This window comes from Thamnophis sirtalis, unplaced genomic scaffold (genome assembly GCF_051295495.1).
Source record: "Thamnophis sirtalis isolate CommonGarterSnake01/CBP01778 unplaced genomic scaffold, rThaSir2_p1.2 scaffold_5, whole genome shotgun sequence".
NCBI lineage: Eukaryota > Metazoa > Chordata > Lepidosauria > Squamata > Natricidae > Thamnophis > Thamnophis sirtalis.
In genome coordinates this window covers 37554939-37577668 of record NW_028261385.1, presented here as the reverse complement: position 1 = coordinate 37577668, position 22730 = coordinate 37554939, and the positions used below count along the sequence as shown (strand labels likewise).

At 38.1% G+C, this 22730-nt stretch overlaps 2 protein-coding genes across 2 annotated transcripts; one reads left to right on the top strand and one right to left on the bottom strand.

Moving 5' to 3' along the window:
• The first annotated feature begins 4097 nt into the window (after positions 1 to 4097).
• Positions 4098 to 5710, top strand: ANKRD34B (ankyrin repeat domain 34B). The gene has a single exon (XM_014063291.2). It carries the CDS (start codon positions 4119 to 4121, stop codon positions 5619 to 5621), a length of 1503 nt encoding a protein of 500 aa, XP_013918766.2. The 5' UTR covers positions 4098 to 4118; the 3' UTR covers positions 5622 to 5710.
• A 5911-nt stretch (positions 5711 to 11621) lies between these two features.
• Positions 11622 to 21086, bottom strand: FAM151B (family with sequence similarity 151 member B). The gene is made up of 6 exons (XM_014063294.2): positions 20645 to 21086; positions 19424 to 19549; positions 15984 to 16134; positions 13494 to 13702; positions 12604 to 12739; positions 11622 to 11918 (listed from the first exon to the last, which is right to left on the bottom strand). Exons 1-6 carry the CDS (start codon positions 20706 to 20708, stop codon positions 11771 to 11773), a joined length of 834 nt encoding a protein of 277 aa, XP_013918769.2. The 5' UTR covers positions 20709 to 21086; the 3' UTR covers positions 11622 to 11770.
• Between the last annotated feature and the right edge of the window lie 1644 nt (positions 21087 to 22730).

The following is a 22730-nucleotide window of genomic DNA, read 5'->3' as shown; positions in this document are numbered from 1 at the left end:
TTGAGGGCTGCGCGGAAGGTCTGGATCGTGGTGAGGGTGCGGATCTCCATGGGGAGCTCGTTCCATAGGGTCGGGGCAGCAACAGAAAAGGCTCTCCTCCGTGTGGTCGCCAGTCGACATTGACTGGCAGATGGGATTCGGAGGAGGCCTAGTCTGTGCGATCTAATTGGTCGATTTAGGGAGGTAATCGGCAGAAGGCGGTCTCTCAAGTACCCAGATCCACTACCATGGAGTGCTTTAAAGATGGTCATCATTATCCTGAAGCGCACCCGGAGACCAACAGGCAGCCAGTGCAGCTCGCGGAGGACAGGTGTAACGTGGGCGAACCGAGGTGCGCCCACAATCACTCGCGCGGCTGCATTCTGGACTAGCTGTAGTCGCCGGATGCACTTCAGGGGCAACCCCATGTAGAGCCCATTGCAGTATTCCAGTCTAGAGATCACAAGGGCTCGAGTGACTGTTGTGAGGGCCCCCCGATCTAGGTAGGGCCGCAACTGGCGGACCAGGCGAACCTGGGCAAATGCCCCCCTGGTCACAGCTGACAGCTGGTGGTCAAAAGTCAGCTGTGGATCCAGGAGGACTCCTAAGTTGCGGACCCTATCTGAGGGGTATAAAATGGTTTAAACTTCCCTCCTAAATGGCAACAAAGAACAGGTTATCCTCATAGACTTTTCCACAATTCTGGGTTAGTCACTGAAAAAGTAAGTTTGCTGAACTCCATTGTATTGCTTCATGGAGTGTGAAGATGCACACCATGCTTCTCAACTCACACAAATGGGATGGGCAAATTTTTATCTAGAGAAGATGTTCCCAGATATAATTCTGAGTCAGAATGAGTTGCACAGCTCACTTGGGCTTCATCAAGTTATTGACAATAATATTATTAACTCTATTGTATGACTTGAAACTATGACAATTTCAGCAACACAGTTCTTCTCACACAGTAAAAAAAGAAAAGAAAAATATTGAGGCAGTTAGTACATTGTAAAGATAACACGCATGGGAATGCTGAAAAATAGATAGAAAAATCATTATTTAATATTTCAGTTGCCTCTTAAAAAACCCCATTCTTTAATAGACTCCAAGCCCATTTAACTGTCAACATAAGTGGAATTCTTACTTCACTGTGTTAATTTTTTTGTATAGAACTGCACCATGCAATTGATAGGGTAATTTGCTTGACTACAATGGAAAAAATACCTTTATTGAACCATATCATTCACATAAATGTTTGTATAAGCTTGGCCACAATAACATTATTGTTTCAGTATCAATGGGGAACAGGGAAAACATTTTGTGCACAAAGTGTTCTATATGTAGAAGAGCTATTTTTAGGTGTTCTGTATTTGAAGCAAATTGAGTGTTTCGGATATATTGATTCATACTTGGAATATGATAGAGTAGTTTTGTTCAGGTAGAAATGGATAGAAATGCAATTGTTTCAAATAGAAGGGTTTTGGGACAGGAAGAGAACAAAGAAGATCCAAAAATGTTAGCAGTTGAGGAATAACATGTCATAGACCCAGGATGGTGAGCCTATGGCACGCGTGCCACAGGTGGCACACGGAGCCATTTGTCAGGGCACGCGAGACATTGCCCTGTCAGCTGGAAGGCCCCTGAATGATCCGGAGGGCTTAAACCGGCCCTATGAGCAAACCGGAAGTCTGTTCCTTAACTTCCTATTTGCCTGTAGGGCCATTTTTTTGCACTCCAGAGGCTTCAGGGAAACTCCTGAAGTCTCCAGAGGGCCTCGGTGGGGGGGGGGGGAGGTTGTTTTCACCCTCCCCAGGCTCCTATATCTGGAGCCTGGGGAGGGCAAAAAAAACATGTAAAAAATCGGGGGTCGCATCTGTCGTGCGTGCATGCGCACTGGGGGTGTCACACATTGCATTATGGGTGCAGCAGACCCACGCACGACCCCCTGTGCTTTCCTCGCTTATGGCACGCAAACCAAAAAAGGTTCTCCATCGCTGTCATAGACAGAAGATGGGGTGGTGGGCAGGCTGATGGGATTTGCTACACTGGGAGTTCCTATGCAAAGGGAGAGTTACACACCAACCTTGCTCCATTAATCCAATCAACATCTCTCCAGATTTCCCCACCACCAAAAATGCAGAACAAAATCAAACATTCAAGGTTTTGCTTTGACTGACCTATGGCTTATCAGATGTCTGTAAAATTTTTACTATTTATTCCAGGTTTTAAATAAAATACATTTTCCATTCTGTGCATATCCTGCTCCAAACATAGGAAAAAATATCTGGCATGGAGAACTGGTTTTCTCTGTAACTGGAATTATTTCCAAATTTAAAATGCAGAGAACAGTATTAGACAAGAATGCTGATAATATGCAAAAAATAATGCCAGTATTGAATTAATTCTGAAATTACATAGTAGTATATATTCTAGTCTAAGTAATTAATGAAAATCAAGATGTTTGTAAAGTATATCTTTATTATGCAATTCCTAGAAATTTCTAAATGCTGTATGATATATCAATGTTCTAGACTGGTCATTGTGACCTGCCCCTGTTCTGTGAGCCTTGGTACATGTGTTACTTTAGTTAATTCTGGTTGAGAGTTAATGGAATTATTTTTCAATATTCTAAAACAAAAATCAGCTAAATACATTTATATATCCCAATATATATATAAAGATATATGTTGTGTGGAAATGGCAACTGTCTGATATTTCAGATTTCTTATTTTTTTCATTTTGTACTTGCGTTTGTAGCTTCTAGGGAAAGCTAATTTTGGAAGGATTGACTTTTAGTATAAAAATTACTACGCATTCTTCTGTTTTTAGAGAGTGATATGTCTGTTCTGTTTTCACTTCTACCATTTTCTATCTACAAGTTTGTGAGGATATATATGGAAAATTAGAAATACGTCTATGATTAGAGTTAAAGTTTCCAACCTTTTAGGATTGGTAGGCACAGATACAGTGTTCAGAAAATGTCAGGCTACCTGCAAGAAGGGTGGCTTTGAAAAGTCAAGATGCTAGCAATGAGATTACGACGCATGTTTTATTGCATGGTATTAATCACCGTCTTGACCTTTTTAATACTCCTGCAGACATCCCTGGAACATGTAGTGAGATTATTGAAAAATAGGTGCTGGGGAAAGATAAACAGTCCTTGTAATTTTGCATTTATTAGAATATCACTTGCCTATGCCTTTATTCCACCCTCCATAAAATCACAGGTTTAAAGGGAATGGAGATGTGCTAATTTACTTTTCCTCTGAGATGCTGGTTTTATCTCAGGCTAAAGGGACAAATCTTGAATTCTGCTCATAGGATCCTCATGTTCAAATTGGTTACCTAAAAGCTAGTTATCTATATAGGAGGTGTGTGTGTGTGTGTGTGTGTGTGTAACATGAGGATCCTATGAGCAGAATTCAAGATTTGTCCCTTTAGCCTGAGATAAAACCAGCATCTCAGAGGAAAAGTAAATTAACACATCTCCATTCCCTTTAAACCTGTGATCTTATGGAGGGTGGAATAAAGGCATAGGCAAGTGATATTCTAATAAATGCAAAATTACAAGGACTGTTTATCTTTCCCCAGCATCTATTTTTCAATAATCTCACTACATGTTCCAGGGATGTCTGCAGGAGTATTAAAAAGGTCAAGACGGAGAATGGAAGTAGTGATCTTCCTCCCATATTTGGGCATATCGGGGGTTGTAAAATCTAATAGATACCTTTCACCCTGGCTTGGCTGATAATGGATCAGAGCCTGTGGCCTAATGGCTAAGACGTCTGCCTAATATGTAATATAGCCCAGGTTCAAATCCCAGTAAGAGTATGGCTAGCTGATGAGAGCTAAATAGCTTGAAATAGATCTATACTAGTCTCCCTTTATTTATTTATCAGCACAAATACAAATATATGTATGTATGTATGTATGTATGCATGCATGCATGCATGCATGCATGTATGTTCAACTATTTACAGAGGTTCCACTATTTACAGAGAAGTGCTATTTTTATTTTCCCTCATCAAATAAAAGTTTAAATGTTTAGGTGCTATATTAATATTCTATTCTTTTTCCTGTTTAACTTCTCTTAAAATTAGGTGACATTTCAACTGCTCTAACCATCACTTCAAAAAAAAAAGATGGAAAAAGCCACAGAATTTTCATCAGATGGCAACTCTTTGATTAAGGCTGTTTATCACAGAAGACTTCGCCTTACAAGATTATTGTTAGAAGGTGGGGCCTACATTAATGAAAGCAATGACCATGGTGAAACACCTTTAATGGTTGCTTGTAAAACAAAGCATGTAGACCATCAGAGTGCTACCAAGTTCAAAATGGTGAAATACCTTTTGGAAAATAATGCCGACCCAAACATACAAGACAAAACTGGAAAGACAGCTTTGATGCATGCCTGCTTGCAAAAAGCTGGCCCTGAAGTGGTTTCTTTGCTCATTAGAAGTGGAGCTGATTTAAGTTTACAAGACCATTCAGGAAACACAGTTCTTCTATATTCAGTGAATTCGGAGGATAAGGAAACTCTAAAAATTATTCTAGAAGCTTGTAAAGCAAAGGGAAAAGAAGTTATAATCATTACCAAAGACAGATCTCCATCTGGAAAGCAAAGAACTAGGCAGTTCTTAAATGTGCCTCCTCCTGATGTTGATGAAGGTCAGTTTTCAAGTTCTTGTACTTCTCCATCAGAAGTAGAAGTTAAAACAACTTTGCCCTCTCCTACTGATTCAAATGACACAAACGACTCTCTCTTTAATTTCAAAGAACTGAGTCATCCTGGAAGAAAGGAATCTGAACAGCATTCTCCTTCTAGAAAAATACACACAGGTCCTCAAATGCCAAACTCTAAAATTTATTCTGAACCTTGGATGAAAACTTCCTCTTCACTCTTGAATCAGAATCAAATATCTTGTTTGCAAGAAGAACTTCATGATATAACTCCAGAAGAAGAGTTATCTTTCAAAATCAATAATCTAGCCCTGTCTAAGAGATATATCACTAGGCATCACAGCATTGATATTAAGGATACCCTTAATTTCTTGAAAAGTTTTGAACAAACTGTCTCAAGAAAGATGTCATGTGATGAAATAAACTCCAATTCACTTTTCAGTGAGACTGGTCGGAGTGAAATTCCTTCAGACCAAAATCTGGATTTGACCCACATGAACTTCATTTCCTCCCTGAAAAGCATTGTTCAAAGGAGAAACCTGGGTGCAAACCACTATAGTTCTGATTCACAGTTAACTAGCTTAGGCCCTGTTACAGAAGACAGCAAATTACTTCTAGGGAAGAAAAAGCTGTTTTCACCATCTCCATCATTATCTTCAAGTTCTAAAGAATTGATTGAAAATATGCCTCCAAGTTTCTTAAGCAGGAGAAATCATGCTATTCTAGAGAGACGGGGTTCAGATCACACTACCCTGGCTAGACCTAACTTTCTCCCCCCCTTAAATGTGAACGTTCATTCCCCAATCTCTGATCTCTACAAGATAAATAACATATCTTCCTGTGGACAAAAAACCTTAATTCCAACAGCACCAGCTTACCCCAAAGACTTCAAGAACACAACTCTGTTGACAAGAAGACAGTCATTACAAACAGAGCAGATCAAGCAGCTGGTGAACTTTTAGCAAATGATAAACAATGACAACAAATGTGTGTCTGGTTCCTTCAATTTTTTTTTCTTGTTTGAAAAATTAGCTGCTCAAGCATCTTGGTTAACAATTACATCAACCATTCTAAATTAATGTTGAAATGAAGCTACAAAAAAGGACTAAAGTCTTGTTTGATTGGAGAAATATATGTCTATATATAAATGGATCACATATGTAAACCTTAATGTTTATTTAGCTTTAGCTTAGTATGTTGTGTGAACCCAGCCCATGGCAGTTTATGAACAGTATCTGTGACTTAGCAGACTTATTTGAATTCAGCTGCAGTGAACTACAAAATACCACTGCTCTCATCATATATTCCATTGCAAACATGAAAGATTGGATATTCTTGCTTAGCATAAGTATTTTAAACTACAAGTTGTTCATAGAACACTTTTAACATTAACAAATGTTAAACAAGTGTTTTTATACAGTCTACTGCCTCCTTCTCCAATGGAGCTTCCCAAATGTGTTAGACTACCCATCAACTGCACACACGCCTGCTGTCATGTGACTGCATTTTGGGCACTCAGCAGCTGACTCACATTTATGGCCATTTGCAGTGTCCCTTAGTGACATGAATGCAATTTATGATGTTTTTTGCTGAAAATCATTTTCTTCTGATTTTCAGCAGAAATACCCCATGATAAACAATAGGTTCCCTTAATATCTGCCACAAAAAGGTTATAAAATGGGTCTGGTCATGGTGACCCTCCTTATGTCTCACAATTATCACCTAATAATGGCCAGGTCCATTATTAAAAGTCGAAGATTACCTGTGTAATATATTCACAGAGTTAATAAAATACCATTAGGGAAGGAAAGAAAAGGAGATGTATATGTGCAGATTGTATTTTGTTAGATTTCACATGTATCACTTACAAATTTAGAGATACTAAAAAAACAAAGGCACTTCTCTAAAAATTGTTGAGTAATATTGTGTGTGTTAGCCTCTTCTCTTAACAAAAATCTTGATCAAAATGCATTAAGACTAATCCAGATATTTCAGTAGGACCAATTTAGCCATTAACCATTGGGAATGTTCATATAGTCTGATTTTTTTCAGATTAGTTAGGCTTCAGTTTCTGTAATTATCTAGCCAATAATCCAGTCTGAAAATCCAAAGGTTGTCAGGAGCCCTAGTGATTAGAATGCAGTATTGCAGGCCAACTGCCCACAGCCTGAAATTCGATCCTAACAGGGCTCAAGGTTGATCCATCCTTCCAAGGTTGGTAAAATGAAACCCCCGATTGTTGGGCGTAATATGCTGACATTGTAAACTGCCCAAAGAGTACTGTAACGCACCATGGGGTGGTATATAAGTCTTAAGTGCTATTGCTAATTGCTATATTGGATATTTGGATCTACAATGTCTTTGCATGAGAATGATAGCTGTAACGTACAGTTAGGCCTTGCTGAATGTGGCAGATGTTCCTTTTATGTTTCTGCTACATGTTTTAAGCCCTTTAGGCATCTATTATGAAAAATAACTTTGCTATTTACTCTTGTTCCATGGGAATAAAAAGGAAATATGAACACTGTAAATGTCAGAATTAAACTTTGTGCTGGAACAATTCCTGTGAAGAAATGTCAGACCTCTGTGCTGAGCACTAACAGGTGCTTTAAAATTGTTTTGAAGCTTTTAGTCTCTCAATAAGATCAAGATTTACAACAATAAAAGTGTTTACCTAGATTTAAACTTTGGAATTATTGGTGTTTTGTTCTAAAAATTTTGGTACACTCAATTCTCAAATAGTATAAAAGACTGCAATTTTATGCAATTTTTACAGATTCTTCTGAATATCGAAACCTTCATTTAGACTTTGGAGTTATGGGAGTGGCTTCTTCTAATCTGAGAAGGGATTTTATTATGGGATCTCATTACGTTACTATTGTAATTGCTATAGTATCTCATTACTCTAATAGTATCTCCCATTGTGTTGTCCTTATACAACTCCCATTACTTTTCAGACAACTATCATTAGCTGCACTAATTAGGGGCAAACTAAGGAACGGGAGAGCCAGATGAAGAAATTTATACCAAAATTAGTTAATTCTTAAAATACCAAAAAACTTTAACTGCTTTTCCTAAAAGACTGTCTATACCTCTAGAAATAATTCTTCCAGAACTGTCCATTGTTCAATATTGTATGCTGTGGAGTAATTTCAATATACATCCAATAATTATTGGGAAATTGTTGTCTTAATGTAATTAGAAAAATCTAATGTATATAGCCTAGTAAGAAATTAGTTTTGCTAATAAATTTGGCATGTTGATTTGATACATGTACCTTGAAAATATTTAAGTAAATGTAGTCAAACTTCAGTAAAAGCCTCCGTGATTAAAAAATTGGATAATGAAGAAAATGAAAAAGGGCTAATATCCAATTAAGATAAATGACATTTGAAAGGGGAGGCTATTGTATTTACTCTCTGCAAATATTCAAAAAGATAGGCACTCTACTGAATGATAAAGGGAATAACGATTTTTCAGTGATACAGTAGTTTCAAACCACTATTTTAAAATGGAACAAAATTAAAAAAAATATTTGTTATAGTTTCATAAAAGTATTAGTAATGAATTGAGGCAACAAAAGATTTGAGTATGCCTTTCTTACCAAAATTTGCTATTTCATTTTACTCTGTTAAATTTTAATTATAGTTGATAACTATTTTACTGCTAGATTTATTTTTTCCTTTAGATTATTAAGGTCAACTGTAAGAGCAGTTTCGGTCATATATCATTCCACTGAAATGATAAAAATGCATTTATTTTCAATACTCTTTGGGAGGAAATATGCATTTGTGTTAAAGACTTGGGTCTGCTTGGGTAAGAACTAGTATGCCTTCAAGGGTATTTTCAGAATATGTTAAAACATTATTAGCCAATCACAATTTATCCTAGCATATTATGCCAGTGGTTTAGTATAACATGGAAATCCAGGACACTGAAATAATTTATTGAACCAAGACTTGGGTTAGATAGGAATGTAAAGATAATGTGTATATAATATTTGTACAATACAAAGACAACCTTAGGGTAATTTGTGGAGAGGTCATTTAGAATTGTAGAATTGTATCTCTATGTGGGCCCTTTTCTCCTAGGAAATTAAATACAGAAAAGTCAAAATGGCAACTACAAGGAGGAGGGCCTTCTCAGCAGTAGCCCCGACCCTTTGGAACGAGCTCCCCGTGGAGATTCGTACCCTCTCCACCGTCCAAGCCTTCCGCATAGCCTTGAAGAACTGGCTCGCCCGTCAGGCCTGGGGATAAGGATAGTTACCCCTCCCGAATGATGAATGTATGTTGCCTACTATTTTATTATATGTTCTTATCTTATGTTTGTATCCCCCCTTCCCGGTTTTGTGTGAGCCGCCCTGAGTCCCCTCAGGGAAAAGGGCGGCCTACAAATACTAATAAAAAATAAACAAACAAAACATATAAAAGTGAAGTCTGCTTCAAGTCAGGCTTGACACTTGACGTGCCCATTTTGTTTCCTTGGGAAAATATAGGGGTGACTTAAACCATCTTCTGGGATTTTTTGGCACTGTTAAAAAATTAAGCTCCACTTCTATTGTTTGTTTTAAAGCCAGTTGCCAATTAGTTCTACTTTTTGCACGGGTATGCTCTGTGGAAAAACTGGACATCAGAAGAGAAAGGTGTCTATGACCGTCTTCAACAGACCTTAAATTGGAATAGAATAACAGACTGGCAGAAATGTCAAAACCGGCAGAGATGTCAAAATTGTACAATCTCTATATAAACTAAAATAATTGATCTAAGACTCGCCATCTGCCAGGCTCCTATGAAAATCTGCTATAGTACTAGTTTTTTCTAACAGTTGGAAATTCCACAGAAGGGACAGATTCCAATGACAAATCAGCTTTTGAATGTTTGGGAACTATTTTGAGAGGGGGGGGAAAGGTTTCAACAGCTTTGTGCTATCTCACCCCCAAAGCCACATTATAAATATCATAGTAAGAATACACTAAGAAGTTTAAGCATTGACTCTATATTTTAAAAATGTACGGTATATGCTTCTCAACTTCATGTTTCGGGTTGTTTACAGCAATAATTGCACAGTGAACTCTACAATGATATAAAACTGAACAGCCTAGATTGAATTATTTTGGAGCACATTCTTAAGCAAATAAGGAGGCCCTTTTGAATCAGTTTGCTCCACATTAAAAAGCAGCACCACCATAGAAATAAACATAACTGTCTCTATTAAATGTATCTGTGGAGGACCCATGAAGGATGCCTCACTAACTACCTAAGCAGGAGGTTGATTGCAATAAGTGCTGTGGTTTAAAGCCCCAAGTCAAATAATGCCTATGTAGCGTAATTACCCTCTTTAGCAATGTTTGTCTTTCCATATAAAGGAGTACAGCCTTTATAATGTGCCACACACACTATATCTCCTCCTAAATGATGTCCATTAACATATCCAACTCATTTTCCTAGATAAATTAATGAAGGAAAGCACAGAGCCTATAGGCAAGGCTTTTCCAGTTCGTGCTCCCCCATCATTGGATTCACTAAGGCTAGAGATACCAGCAGGTGCCAAACTAACTTCAGTGTAAGATGATTTATATGCCCAATTAATAATAACACTTTCTATATTATTAAAGGAATGCTTAGTTATACGTTATGGTGTATGTCTTGCATTTTTTGTAGAATTGTTCTAGAAATTTTCTGCTTGTATGAAAAATATAAAAACTATTAGTATCTCAGGGAAATTTGGAATCTGTTGCTAAGGTATAATAGAGTTACCCACAGCGCTAAACCATGGTTTATTGGTGAAAAAAAAACCCCATTAACTTTCTAAAGAAAAACCAAATATTGTTATGGCTTAGATTGTATCAATCTATGTTCCAAGTCAGTTAAATATGTAGGAAATCTGTGGCACTGTTAGTTGTCTTAACCAGGAGTAATCAAATTCTATCTGCTTGTTTTTTATTACACTCCACATTCTTTCTTAATGATAATGTTGACTAAAGTAGTTTGAAGTTGAATCTGAAACACCTGTAGATCATTGTTATCTCCTTAGTGTAATATGAGGGCACAGCCTAATTATAGATACAGGGATATAATGTCTACATAAGCAGATAGAAGGTAGAACCCAAGGGAGAAACCCAACAAGACAGAGACAGACACAGACTTCAGAGGATAATTAGAACTGCAGAAAAAACAATTACTACCAACCTGCCTTCCATTGAGGATCTGTGTACTGCACGAGTCAAAAAGAGGGCTGTGAAAATATTACAGACCCCTTGTATCCTGGACATAAATTGTTTCAAGTCCTACCCTCAAAACGACGCTATAGGGCATTGCGCTTCAGAACAACTAGACACAAGGACAGTTTTTTCCCAAACGCCATCACTCTGCTAAGCAAATAATTCCCTAAACACTGTCAAACTATTTACTAAGTCTGTATTACTATTAGTATTAATCTTCCAATCGTTGCTGTCACCATCTCCTCCCACTTATGACTGTATGACTGTAACTTTGTTTCCTGTATCCTACAATTTATATTGATTGTTTCCTAGTATGATTTGATTGCTTATTTGTACCCTATGACTATCATTAAGTGTTGTACCTTATGATTCATGACGAATGTATCTTTTCTTTTATATGCATTGACAGCATATGCACCAAAGACAAATGTGTCCAATCACTCTTGGCCAATAAAGAATAAAGAAGTTTCAAATGGCGGAGTGCGAATGACCTTAGTAGGTTTCAATAAACTTTTTGAAAATTCTTCTCACTTTAAGAATCTCACTCTGTAATGAGGATAAACAAGCTTTAAAAATTAAAGTAGATTTTAAAAGTTTGATTTTTTTAAAAATCAACTTTGATCTTAGTTTTGTCTTTATTCATGCAAGGGAAAATAATTTCTCCCATAAAATTCCTCAATTTATTTCCCTCTCCTCTAAAATTCCATACCATTCATAAGATCAACTTTTGTGGAGGCAGAAGATAAAGGAAGCTGTGGAAGGGAAATTGATGAAAACATCCACTTCAATAAGTACAATTGTATTCCATCAGTGATAGAAATTTATAATTCAATTTAATGCATTTTTCCGCTCAGTCTAAAGAATAAATATATTGTTTTATTTGTCTTTTTATATTCCTATGGCTTTTCTGAATTCAGAATTTTGTGGCTCCAAGATATCATAAAAAACTCTACATTTATCAAAGCTACGTCTGATGAAGAGTAAATCATCTACGGAATATTCATCATCTTTTCCAGTCCAAATGGTTAACGTGTACCTGGAAGAAAAGTAACCAAAGTTGAATTATTTCACAAGTATCTAAAATATCTAACAGATATTTAGCTACCTAAAATAGGTATTGCAATAAAAGTAAATGCCAAAACTTTAATTGTGTTATAAATGTTATTTTCACAATGATGATTCTATCAAACTAGCTTTCTGAGAAAAGTGTTTCACTGAATTCACATATTTCATAATAGTTACATCACCAAAATTCATGAATCTACTGAAATAAAAAAAGTGTGAAGCCTTATTAATAATGGTTGGTTTCAGGCAATAATTCCCATCTTCATAAATCATGGGTCAGAGTTTTGGGGTATCTTAAAGCCACAAGAAAGATGAGGCTGCATCGTTTGGCAGAGAAGCAGAGGTTTGTTTGTGTTTAATAGTGATAAGTCTATCTTGGTGCATTGTTGGTGGATTTGATATATTTCCCCATGCAAAAATGGTGGTATCTTGCTATTAGTTTTCAGGATATATAGTCAGACTCTGAAAACCATAAAACGGGACTTGAGGATGTCTGATTGCCCATCCTGATATAAAGTACAACAAGAATAGTAAATGAAAAGGAAACACTCCTTATTAGCTTTGTTGAAGCAGACACTTTCTATTTTGTTATTTTTTTTAATTATGTTTAAAAAAAATTATACATTATTACAAAATTCAGTTAGTGCAAACCATACCTGTCTGATTGCTGTAGTAACCACAGAAGTTCAGATTTTGACCGACAGACCAAATCAGCTCTTACAGCAAATGTGATTGGCTGAGTACGATCTCTACATATTTCTGCCATTTCTTGTACCATGGCTAGACTATAACCTAAAGAAGGAACAAATGCTATAGTACTCAGATATGGAATTTCTGATAGTTAAACTGTCCACCTCTAATTAAAACCCTTTTTTATGGAATGAGAAGGAATAAGAAGAGATAAAGGATGGGAAAGAGAAACTTTGATTCTTGCAAACTGCTGTTCTTCTCTGCATTTAAAAAAGATAAGGTATAATGTAACATAACTGAAAAAATCCAGAGCACTCATTGTTTTTGTCAAAATGATGAATGCATCACTGCCATTCCACAAACTCTGTCCCTTTTGTATGTGCAAGCGATGACAGTGACATGATAGCTTCTGTCAATTCAGTACAACCCTACTTATATTAACTCCCATTGCCTCCCTACAGAATATTATGCTATGCTATGCTATGCTATGCTATGCTATGCTATACTATTTTTCCAAATATACAATATTAATTGTAATGCCTTGCTGTAGTCTTTGAAATTAATGTTACAGTTGTGGAATCAAAGAATCATTTTGATATAAATATCAGCCATGTCAGATTTATATGCACGTCTTGAAAATTGCATGAGTAAAGGAGATGGGAAATCATGATTGTAATAATAGTTTTTTCATCTTGGTTATCCTCCATGTGTTGAACTTCAGTCCTCTATGTGCAGTGATCTCAGTATAAAAGGTCACCTTTTATAGAAACCTAAAAATGTCCTGATTACAGGACAAGATGAATTTCATAGTATTATCTATAAATGAATTTAAAGCATTAGCACAGGTTTGCATTACCTGTATTGCATTTTGAATTAATTCTCCCAGTAGTCCATCCCAAAGATAAAGTTACATCTGGAAAAGATGATATCACTGTGTCCAGGAATCCCTTTGCATCTACGGGGTGATTTCCTTTTGGTCCTAGAAGTATGTCTGCATTAATCCAAACAGGTTGCCTAAGATGTAGGTCTCCAAGAAGTTTCATTGAGGGATTCACAGCTTCTAGACTACAAACAAGCAATACATTTTAAAGTATCTGTTAAAAAGATGTATATTTTTCACTAATTATAAAAAATACTGGAAATGCAAATTTGGCAGGAAATATTTGGATATTTTTAAGTTTTAAAATTGAGGGAAGAATTAATAATAAAATTGGGTGGTTTAAGCATGCAAATGATTAAAAAAATCAGGACAATTTTCCCCTTTTTTGTAATTTGTAATTTTTCTCCTCTTAATGCCCACAAAGCTCCCAAAATAATAAAAAAAACCAGTTACTTTGCATTTCATACATGGCAATACATCTTACTCCAAACTTTCAACATCCATATACAGGAACTTGTTTACCCCAAAAATTTAACAAAATGGCACAGCTTGCTTTATTACAAACAACAGAAAATCCAATGACCCTGGACACTATACAGAGATAGCAAGACAGAGGTTCACACACAATACCAGAATGTTAAGTTTGATGCTGGCAAAGGAAGGAACAGGGATTTCTTTTTAGTCCTGTATGCTTGCTCTGGGATTTAAATTCTAAGATGTTTTTCTTGCTTTTCAACTTCCATATTTGCTAATTCTTCATTAAAACACACACACACACACACACACAAACAAACAAACACCACAACAGTTTTTAAAGAAATAATAGTGGAAAAGAGTTTCAGGGTTGTAGCACCCTCTACTGATCAGGAAAAAAAGATTGTTTGAAATAACTGAGAATTTTGCTATTGTTTTATTTTATTTTCTTTATTAAGTTTTTAAAATTAACAAAAGAATGAAATAACAAATAAAGATAACAAGAATAAGATCAAAGAACTTGTGCAGTGAGGCCAATAGTTTGTCACATAGAGCTCTGTAGTCCTAAAGGTGACAAGTCAAAGGATTTTCAAATCCCTGAAGCATAGTGAAACTTCATACACATATTAAGTGAGACATGATTACATATATAGAAACATCTTTTGTTGGTAGTGTCATTTACTCTAATTATTGCCAACTTTTCATTTTGAATTATTTCAGAATACATTAAATAATAGACAAATACTGACAGTTGCAGTATGTACTTACCACAGTGGTAAGTAAGGGGATTCAAATAATTTAACAACTGGTTCTTTGCCCTAAAGATTTCTTCCAACAACCAGTTCACTAAACTGCTCAGAAAATTAGCAACAGGTTCTCCCAAAGTGGTGCGAACTGGCTAAATCCTACCACTGCCTAAAGAGTTGGGCAGAATGACCACAGGTAAGCAAAAAAGCAGTGGGAATGGGAGCAACTTCTGACTTCCTGCTAGCTTCCCCATTGATTTTGCTGGTGGGAATCTGTCGAGGAGCATTAAAAATCATAATCACATAGCTATGGATGCCCGTGGCAGCACTACCACAAGTTTGCGAATACACCTTACACAAAAGAATGTTATAATAAAAATAATCCACATTTACAACTTGTGAATGGAAAAATAAGAGACAAGAATTGGATCAAGTGAAGTAACCACTACCGTATTTTTCGTCTATAAGCTGCTCTGGTGTATAACACGCACCAAGATTTCGAAGAGGTAAGTAAGAGAAAAAAGTTTTTGCCTTCCCTCAGCCCCCACAGCAATCTGCAGGCTTCAGCAGTGCTGGATCGAGGCAAAATGTCTCTGTTTTTGAGAAAAATGGGCCGTTTTTTGCAAAAATGCAGGCTTTTTTTTGCCTTCCCTCAGCCCCCAGCAATACTTTGCAGGCTTCAGCAGGGATGGGGATAAGGCAAGAAAGCCTTCGTTTTTGTGAAAAACAGCCCCCCCCCTTTTTTTTGCAAAAAACGCAGGCATTTTTGCATTGCCCAGCCCTGCTGAAGCCTGCTCAGTGCTGCTTGGGGTTGAGGGAGGCCAAAAATGGCTGTATTTGGTGTATAAGACGTACCAACATTTCCATGCTCTTTGGGGGGGGGGGGGGGCTTATACTCTGAAAAATATGGTATATGAATGTTCTAATGTGAAGAATCATTAAGTGAATTATTTGCTGGTGCTGTATTGTAAAATATATTAAATACTTGCAGTAAGGCTTATTCTTTCCAAACTTTTGATATTAGCTAGCTATCTTATTTTAGCTTTTTATTACTAGGATTTCTTTCAGCACTTTAATGATAGGTCCTGCAGGATAATAATAAAAATGCAATTCTTGGCATACTTATACAGATGTTATTACATTTCATAATGTATGTGTTGATAATTGTTTGATCAATAATTCCTTATTCAATAATATAGTGATTATTTAAAGTCTGAAATGTATCTGTGTATACTTTCCAAATTACCTTTTAAAATCAAGCTTGATCCCTTTATTGGTGTTTTTAATTTCATTTAACCATTCTTTGAGTGTATTATCACTATTTGTTTCAGGTGGATGAGCCAAGACTGGTTGATTACCATAAAGAAGGACATCTGCTTCTATCATGTGAGCAGCACCTATTAATTTACAAAAACAAGGAAACAAAGAAAAGAAAAATAGCAATAATGTTGTCATATCTAAGAAGCCATTTGTAGCAAAGTGTTTATTTTCTTCTACTTATGTATCACATGAGAACTAATAAAAGGAGTTATGTGGAACTCACAATCTATTAAGGCAGTGGTCCCCAACCTTTTTATCGCCGCGGACCAGTCAGCCTTTGATAATTTTACCGTGGCCCGCTGAGCGCGCGCAGGGATACAGGGGGCGTTGTTCGCGACGACACATTGATTGTCGTGGGGGAAATAGGGGGTGGGAGTATTAGGTATCTTCACTACCATATATAAAAGGAGATACTATCTTAAATAACAAAGTGGGCCCCCACCTCCAAAATATACTAAAAGAAAAAAGATTCCATGTGCTCAACTAATTTTTTTTAAAATCATCACTATATTATGGACTACAGACTTAAAGTCACAACCCCTGGTATGCCCAAGTATGGGAGGAAGGTCGATTCCCAAACTTGGGTATGGCTAGCTGATGAGAGCTAAATAGCTTGAAATAGATCTATACTAGTCTCCCTTTATTTATTTATCAGCATAAATATAACATATATATATATATATATATATATATATATATATATATATATATATATATGTATGTATGTATGTATGTATGTATGTATGTATGTATGTATGTATGTATGTATGTATGTGTGTATATATATATATATATATATATATATATATATATATATATATATATATATATATATATACACATACATACACACACACACACACACACACACACACACACATACATACATGCATATATACATACCGTATGTATGTACGTACGTATATATATAATGTCCAAATAACAGGAAAAGCGCTTCAAGGACCAAAGTATATTCCTTTTTTGCAGCCTTAAGAGAACTTTCGTTTTTTGAGGCTCAGAACCAGGCATTCTCGTGGGCTGCAAAAAGGAAACGCGACCTGGGAGCGCAGCCTCCAAGAGTCCATATCGCCAATAACTACGCGTGGGGGGAAAGGAAATGTGTTTTGTGAGGAAGAGAAAGAGCGCGCTTCACCGATGCCCGTTGGCGAAATTTTGGAAGAGAGGCAAGAGACTTCAGGCACTGAGCCCCCACCCCTGGCTGCGGCAACTGGAGCGGGCGGGAGGCAGGGAAGGGGTGGGCAAGACCGCCGCTTTTCCACCGTGCGCTGCCCCCCATCTCCCCTCAAAAGACCCCCCCCCCACCCTCGGCTGCCCGACGTTCTCTCTCTCTCTCTCTCTCTACCTCTCCCGCCGTTCCTTCTCACAAGCCAAGGCCGGGCGGGGAAGCCGCCAGGGCCTCCAAGGGCTCCGCTTCCAGCGCATGGTCCGCCCCCTCCTTGCCTCACTTCCAGGCGAGCCGATTGAGGCGAGAAAGGAGAAAGAGGCGGAGGCGTTCACTGAGGGGACGGCTGACTCGGGGAGGGGGCGGAGGTGGTGTAGTAGCGGGGGATTCTTCCTCCTCGCCTCACTTGCTCCTGTGCTTCCGCGCAGCTCCCCCCCTCCGCCGACGGCGCTGCATGAGTGAAGAGTCGGCCGTTGCATGGCCCCCGGCCGCTGCAGCGATCATGGCCCCCGGCCGCTGCGCGGCCCGGTGCCAGGTACTCCATGGCACGGCACCGGTCCGCGGACCGGGGGTTGGGGACCACTGTATTAAGGAATCATGGAGATAAATCATTAAAGAATCTGCATCTCTCAAATTTATTTTCCCCTTTTACGCCCGGGGTAATTATATGAACTAAAGTAAGAAAGAATAATTTCTGTCTCCCATGAATATGTATACATTCTAATCACATTACTTATGTTGTCTGTTGGGAAAGCAATAGAAAAAAATATGAACTTTAAACATCTATTGGGTTAAAATATAAATTAGTGAAAGAATTAGAATTGCTCAGAGGGCAGCTAACTGGGGAAAAAGCACTGTTCTCTCTGCTTTGGGTATCAAATCATTTAATTTCTGTTTTTAGAACAAGCAGTTTATTTGCTTATGTCAGGCCCAAGTCCAAAAACAACACAGTGAAATCCAGTGAAGTACAATTCTTTATTTGCTTATGCTGAACCTCATCCTCCCTCTTCTATCCAGTTCAGAACTCTGCAGTCCCTTATTTTGGGCTTATTTGTACTCTCTGGCAGTGAGTTCAGATAGGAATGCATTGCTTTTTGAGCCAGGCTACAGTTTGCTTTTTCTTCCTTGGAAGACCGCCTCCTGCCAATTACCTCCCTCAGACCGATAAGATCTCACAGGTTAGGTCTTCTCCGGATTCCATCTGCCAGCCAATGTTGGCTGGCGACTCCCCGGGAGAGACCCTTCTCTGTTGCAGTTCCAGCCCTCTGGAATGACCTCCCCATGGAGATCCGGACCCTTACTACCCTCCTGGCCTTCCGCAAAGCCACCAAGTCCTGGCTGCTCCAGCAGGCCGGGGGGCTTGTGAAACATCCAGCCCCACGGAAATTGTGAATGTTGCATCTTTTTTAAAGTGTTGTCTCTGTCTATTTATCCCCTTTCCCTTGTCTATTGTGAGCCGCCCGGAGTCCTCCGGGAGTGGGCGGCATACAAGACAAATGAAATGAAATGAAATGAAATGGTAAAGGAGTTAGTCTGATGCACATTTGCTTTGGAACAATTTTGGATTAAGTCTGCTCAATCTGAAATATGAAATATATAATAGAGGGTGGATTTGCAGAACATACTGATCAAGAAATTAGTGAAATTAACATGTTATGCAGTTCCAAATTGGGATTAATTTTGACTCGATTGTGTAATTAGAGAAAATCAGACTGAGTGAACCAAGTTTACCTTAACCTTGGCTAAAATTATTATGTGAATATGCAACATTGTCGTCTGAATTTTTTGCCAGGAAAAAACTTAATGGTAGGGTATATAACCATATAACATATACGAATGAATGAATACATTTAGCAAAATGGAATAAATGCACTGCACCTTGTACAATTATATTTTTCAGATGTTGTTTCAAAACATAAATATTTTTCCTGATGGTACTGCCAGGAAATTCAGTATCTCTATAACAGATTACTTTAAAAAAAAAAAAAGCTGATTCTCCCTAAAAAAAAAGAAGTCCCTGCCGCTTCCATCAAACTAAATTCAATGCTCTTGTGATTTAACTCTGCTCTGCTTTTTTAGAATTACTGAAATAAGTACTGATACATTATATTATGAAATACACAATAAGAAAAACTAAATTTACTTACCTGGTTTACATTCAAGTATTATTTTCCAATACTTACTCTGTATTGCCTCTTTCATATGTTGCTTGCTGTTTGCTCTGTGGTACCAAATGATTTCAGCTCCATCTCTTGTTTTAATTTGCTTACTATTCAGAAAATAATCCAATATATTTTGACTCCAAAATCCTACGTGGAAAACAGTGGCAGGAGTAATTTCGTACAAGAGACCTGGTTGTTTAATTTCTGTTCTATTTTCTATTTAATTTATTATCTACTGCCTCACAGAGCAGGATCAGAACCAATCTGATCCAGATTGTCTGAGCTGTCCGCTGGTGGAAAGGCTGTCACATGATATGATGAATTTTCTTTCACTAGAGCAGTGTTTCTCAACCTTGACAACTTGAAGATGTCCTGACTTCAACTCCCAGAATTCCCCAGCCAGCGAATTCTGGGAGTTGAAGTCTGGACATCTTTAAGTTGCCAAGGTTGAGAAACACTGCACTAGAGGTCTTCAAACAGAGGTTCAATTGTTATCTGTAAGAGATGCTTTAGCATATCAAACTCAGCACTTTTAAGATGGGTGGACTTAGCTACCAGAATTCCCTAGCCGGAATGCTGAAAGTTTAAGTCTCTCCATCTTAAAGTTGCTGAGTTTGAGAAACAGTGTGGAGCAGATCCTTCACACCCTCTAGGACAGGGTCTTGCCATTATAGGATCCATGAGATCTGCAGTACAAAGTTTTAATCTCAGGAACAATGAATGATAGTTGAAACTCTGCTTCAGCCCTGAAAACACAAAGATAGCTGGAATCTGATGTTCCAAAGTGAGCAATGTAAACTGGGGGGGAGAGAGGGAGGGAGAGAGGTGTCATAGTGTATTCTCACTCTGGGCCTTGGGTGAAGAAAATTTTGCCCACGCCTAGAAACAGGAAAGAGAAAGGACTCCAGCTTCCCTTGCTCAGTGGCAGGGTAGTCAAGATGAGTTCACCATGGTCTCCAGGTGTCCCTGATTCCTTATTAATGTTGGGGTGGAAGTCTGCCTAGCAAGAGACTTTCAAGAGCCTGCTCTTCCAGGCTCTGTTGGGATTATTGCATTATTTTTAGTGTATAAAGAAAATACATGACCCTGATTTAGCGATCGGGACGTACGAGCAGCTTCAGTAAGCGATCGCACCAATTAGCTAAGCAGAGCCGCTCCGGGGTAGCTCTACAGACGGCTACACCCTCTAGGGGGCTCCAAGACCAAGGCCAACTGGAAAGGGGAGAAAGGGAGAGGTGGTACCTTCCACTTCGCCAAGCGCGGATCCTCCGGCGCCCGGTCCTCCTTCACGTTCGTCTTCTTGCATGTCCGATCTCGGGTCTTATTCAGACCCCTCCAGCGCCCGCAGAGTTTGCCCTGGCTTTTTCGAGGCGTGCAACCGGTTTTCTTCGCGGTATTAACGGGGCCTTCCGGCAAGCGCTCCGCATTAAGGCTCGCCCAGTCCGACTTCCGAGTGCTTTTGGCCGACGCCCGCCTCCACGTTTGCTTCCCGCAGAGCGATGGCGAGACTTGCTCTCGAATTTGCCTCGCTGCTCTTACTATTCTAATTTGACCACCTTTGAAATCTTAGGGATTTATTATTCGCGAAATAGCTAAATCAACAAGATTTAGAAATTATGGATCCGTCTTGATGCCAGCTCCCAACTGGCAGAATTGGCGCCATCTCTGATGCATCCGGGCTTAAATCCCGGTTCAGCCAGAACTCTCAAGAGGGATACGCGCATGGCACCCGCTGCCTTTTACAGATTGACTTTTATCAGAGTTTACTCCAGTTTTACCGACATTTGAAAACTGAACCCTGAAGTAGTTTCTTTCGCCCAAATTCCCATTTTTGTAAAATGTGCTTCATAGTTTAGCAGGATTAGTAAATGATGATCACTGTAATTAAAACTGTAATTTGCATCTTTGGGGAAACCTCCCCTTGCTATTTGTAGGAAGGCGTTTTGCACGCATGTTTCCCAGTTTGCTTGTTCAATAATAGTTTAGAATAAAAAGTGCCAAATACTGTACAAATACTAGATGCCAGATATTGTTGTTGTAAAACGATCAAGGGTCCCAGGACCCTATTGCTAATATTTGATGAATACTGCAGATGGCAAGGGAATGACAAAAATGTCTGTTGATTTAATAAAAGCTTTTAACTGTGAGGACAAGGGGTGGACAGTCCATGAAAGCATGCATATATAAGGCTACCTGTCTACTGAATAAAACATACTATGTGATGATCAGAATGTAATACGGGATATCTAAATGGCTCAAAAGTGGGAAAGGGATGGGTCAAGATTGGATGCTCTCTTAATTATTTGACATATGGAAAATATATCATCATATATACCAAATTTGAAAAACAATTGTAATTAACATTTCTGGAAGAAACATCAACCACAGATAAACCGATGATGCCTCTTGAATGGCTGGAAGCAAGGAAAGCTAAAGGAATCCATTGTTGACAATGAAAAAAAAAGCACAAAAATCAGCATTTCAATATTAAAAATACTGAAGATAGTTAACAGGCAATGGTAACTCAAGGCAAGTAACTGGAGAATTAAGTTTACTTAGAGAGGGATGGTGACTCTAGACCTGAAAAAGATAGCTGGTACTTGGGACAAACTATGACAAATCTAAGTAAAGAGCAAAGACACCACATTGACAACAAAGGTACATATGATCACAGTCATGGTTTTTCCCCAGTTGCAATATTATAGAAATAATTTTGAATTTTGATGCTGTAGAAAACTAAACTCTGGACTCCCAAGAAAAACAATACTAGATGAAGTAAAATCAAACTGTTCTCTGAAAGCATTAATAATAAAGCCAAAAATCAAAAACCAAAGACAATCAGAAAAGAGGGCAAAAGAATACAAAGTGGCTAGATGTTATCATTGTTGATAAAAATTTACAAGAACTCAGTTATTAACCATAGAGAAATATTTATCAGTTTAATCAGCAATGACTGAACAATATTTTATTATGCTGTAAAACTGAATACTAAAGGGACGACAGTGGCCGACAGTTCATCGATCAGAAAGGTCAGCAGTTCGGCAGTTTGAATCCCTAGTGCCGCTTAAGGGAGTGAACTTATCCCAGTTTCTGCCAACCTAGCAGTTGGAAAGCACATAGAAAAATAAGGACCACCTTTGGTAGGAAGGTAGCAGCGTTCCATGCGCATTCAGTGTTTAAGTCATGCTGGCCACATGACCACAGAGACATCTTCAGATAGTGCTGGCTCTTCAGCTTTGAAATGGAAATGAGCACCGCCCCCCTGGAGTTGGGAATGACTATCATGTATGTGAGAGGGGAACCTTTACTTTTATTAATACTGATTTAT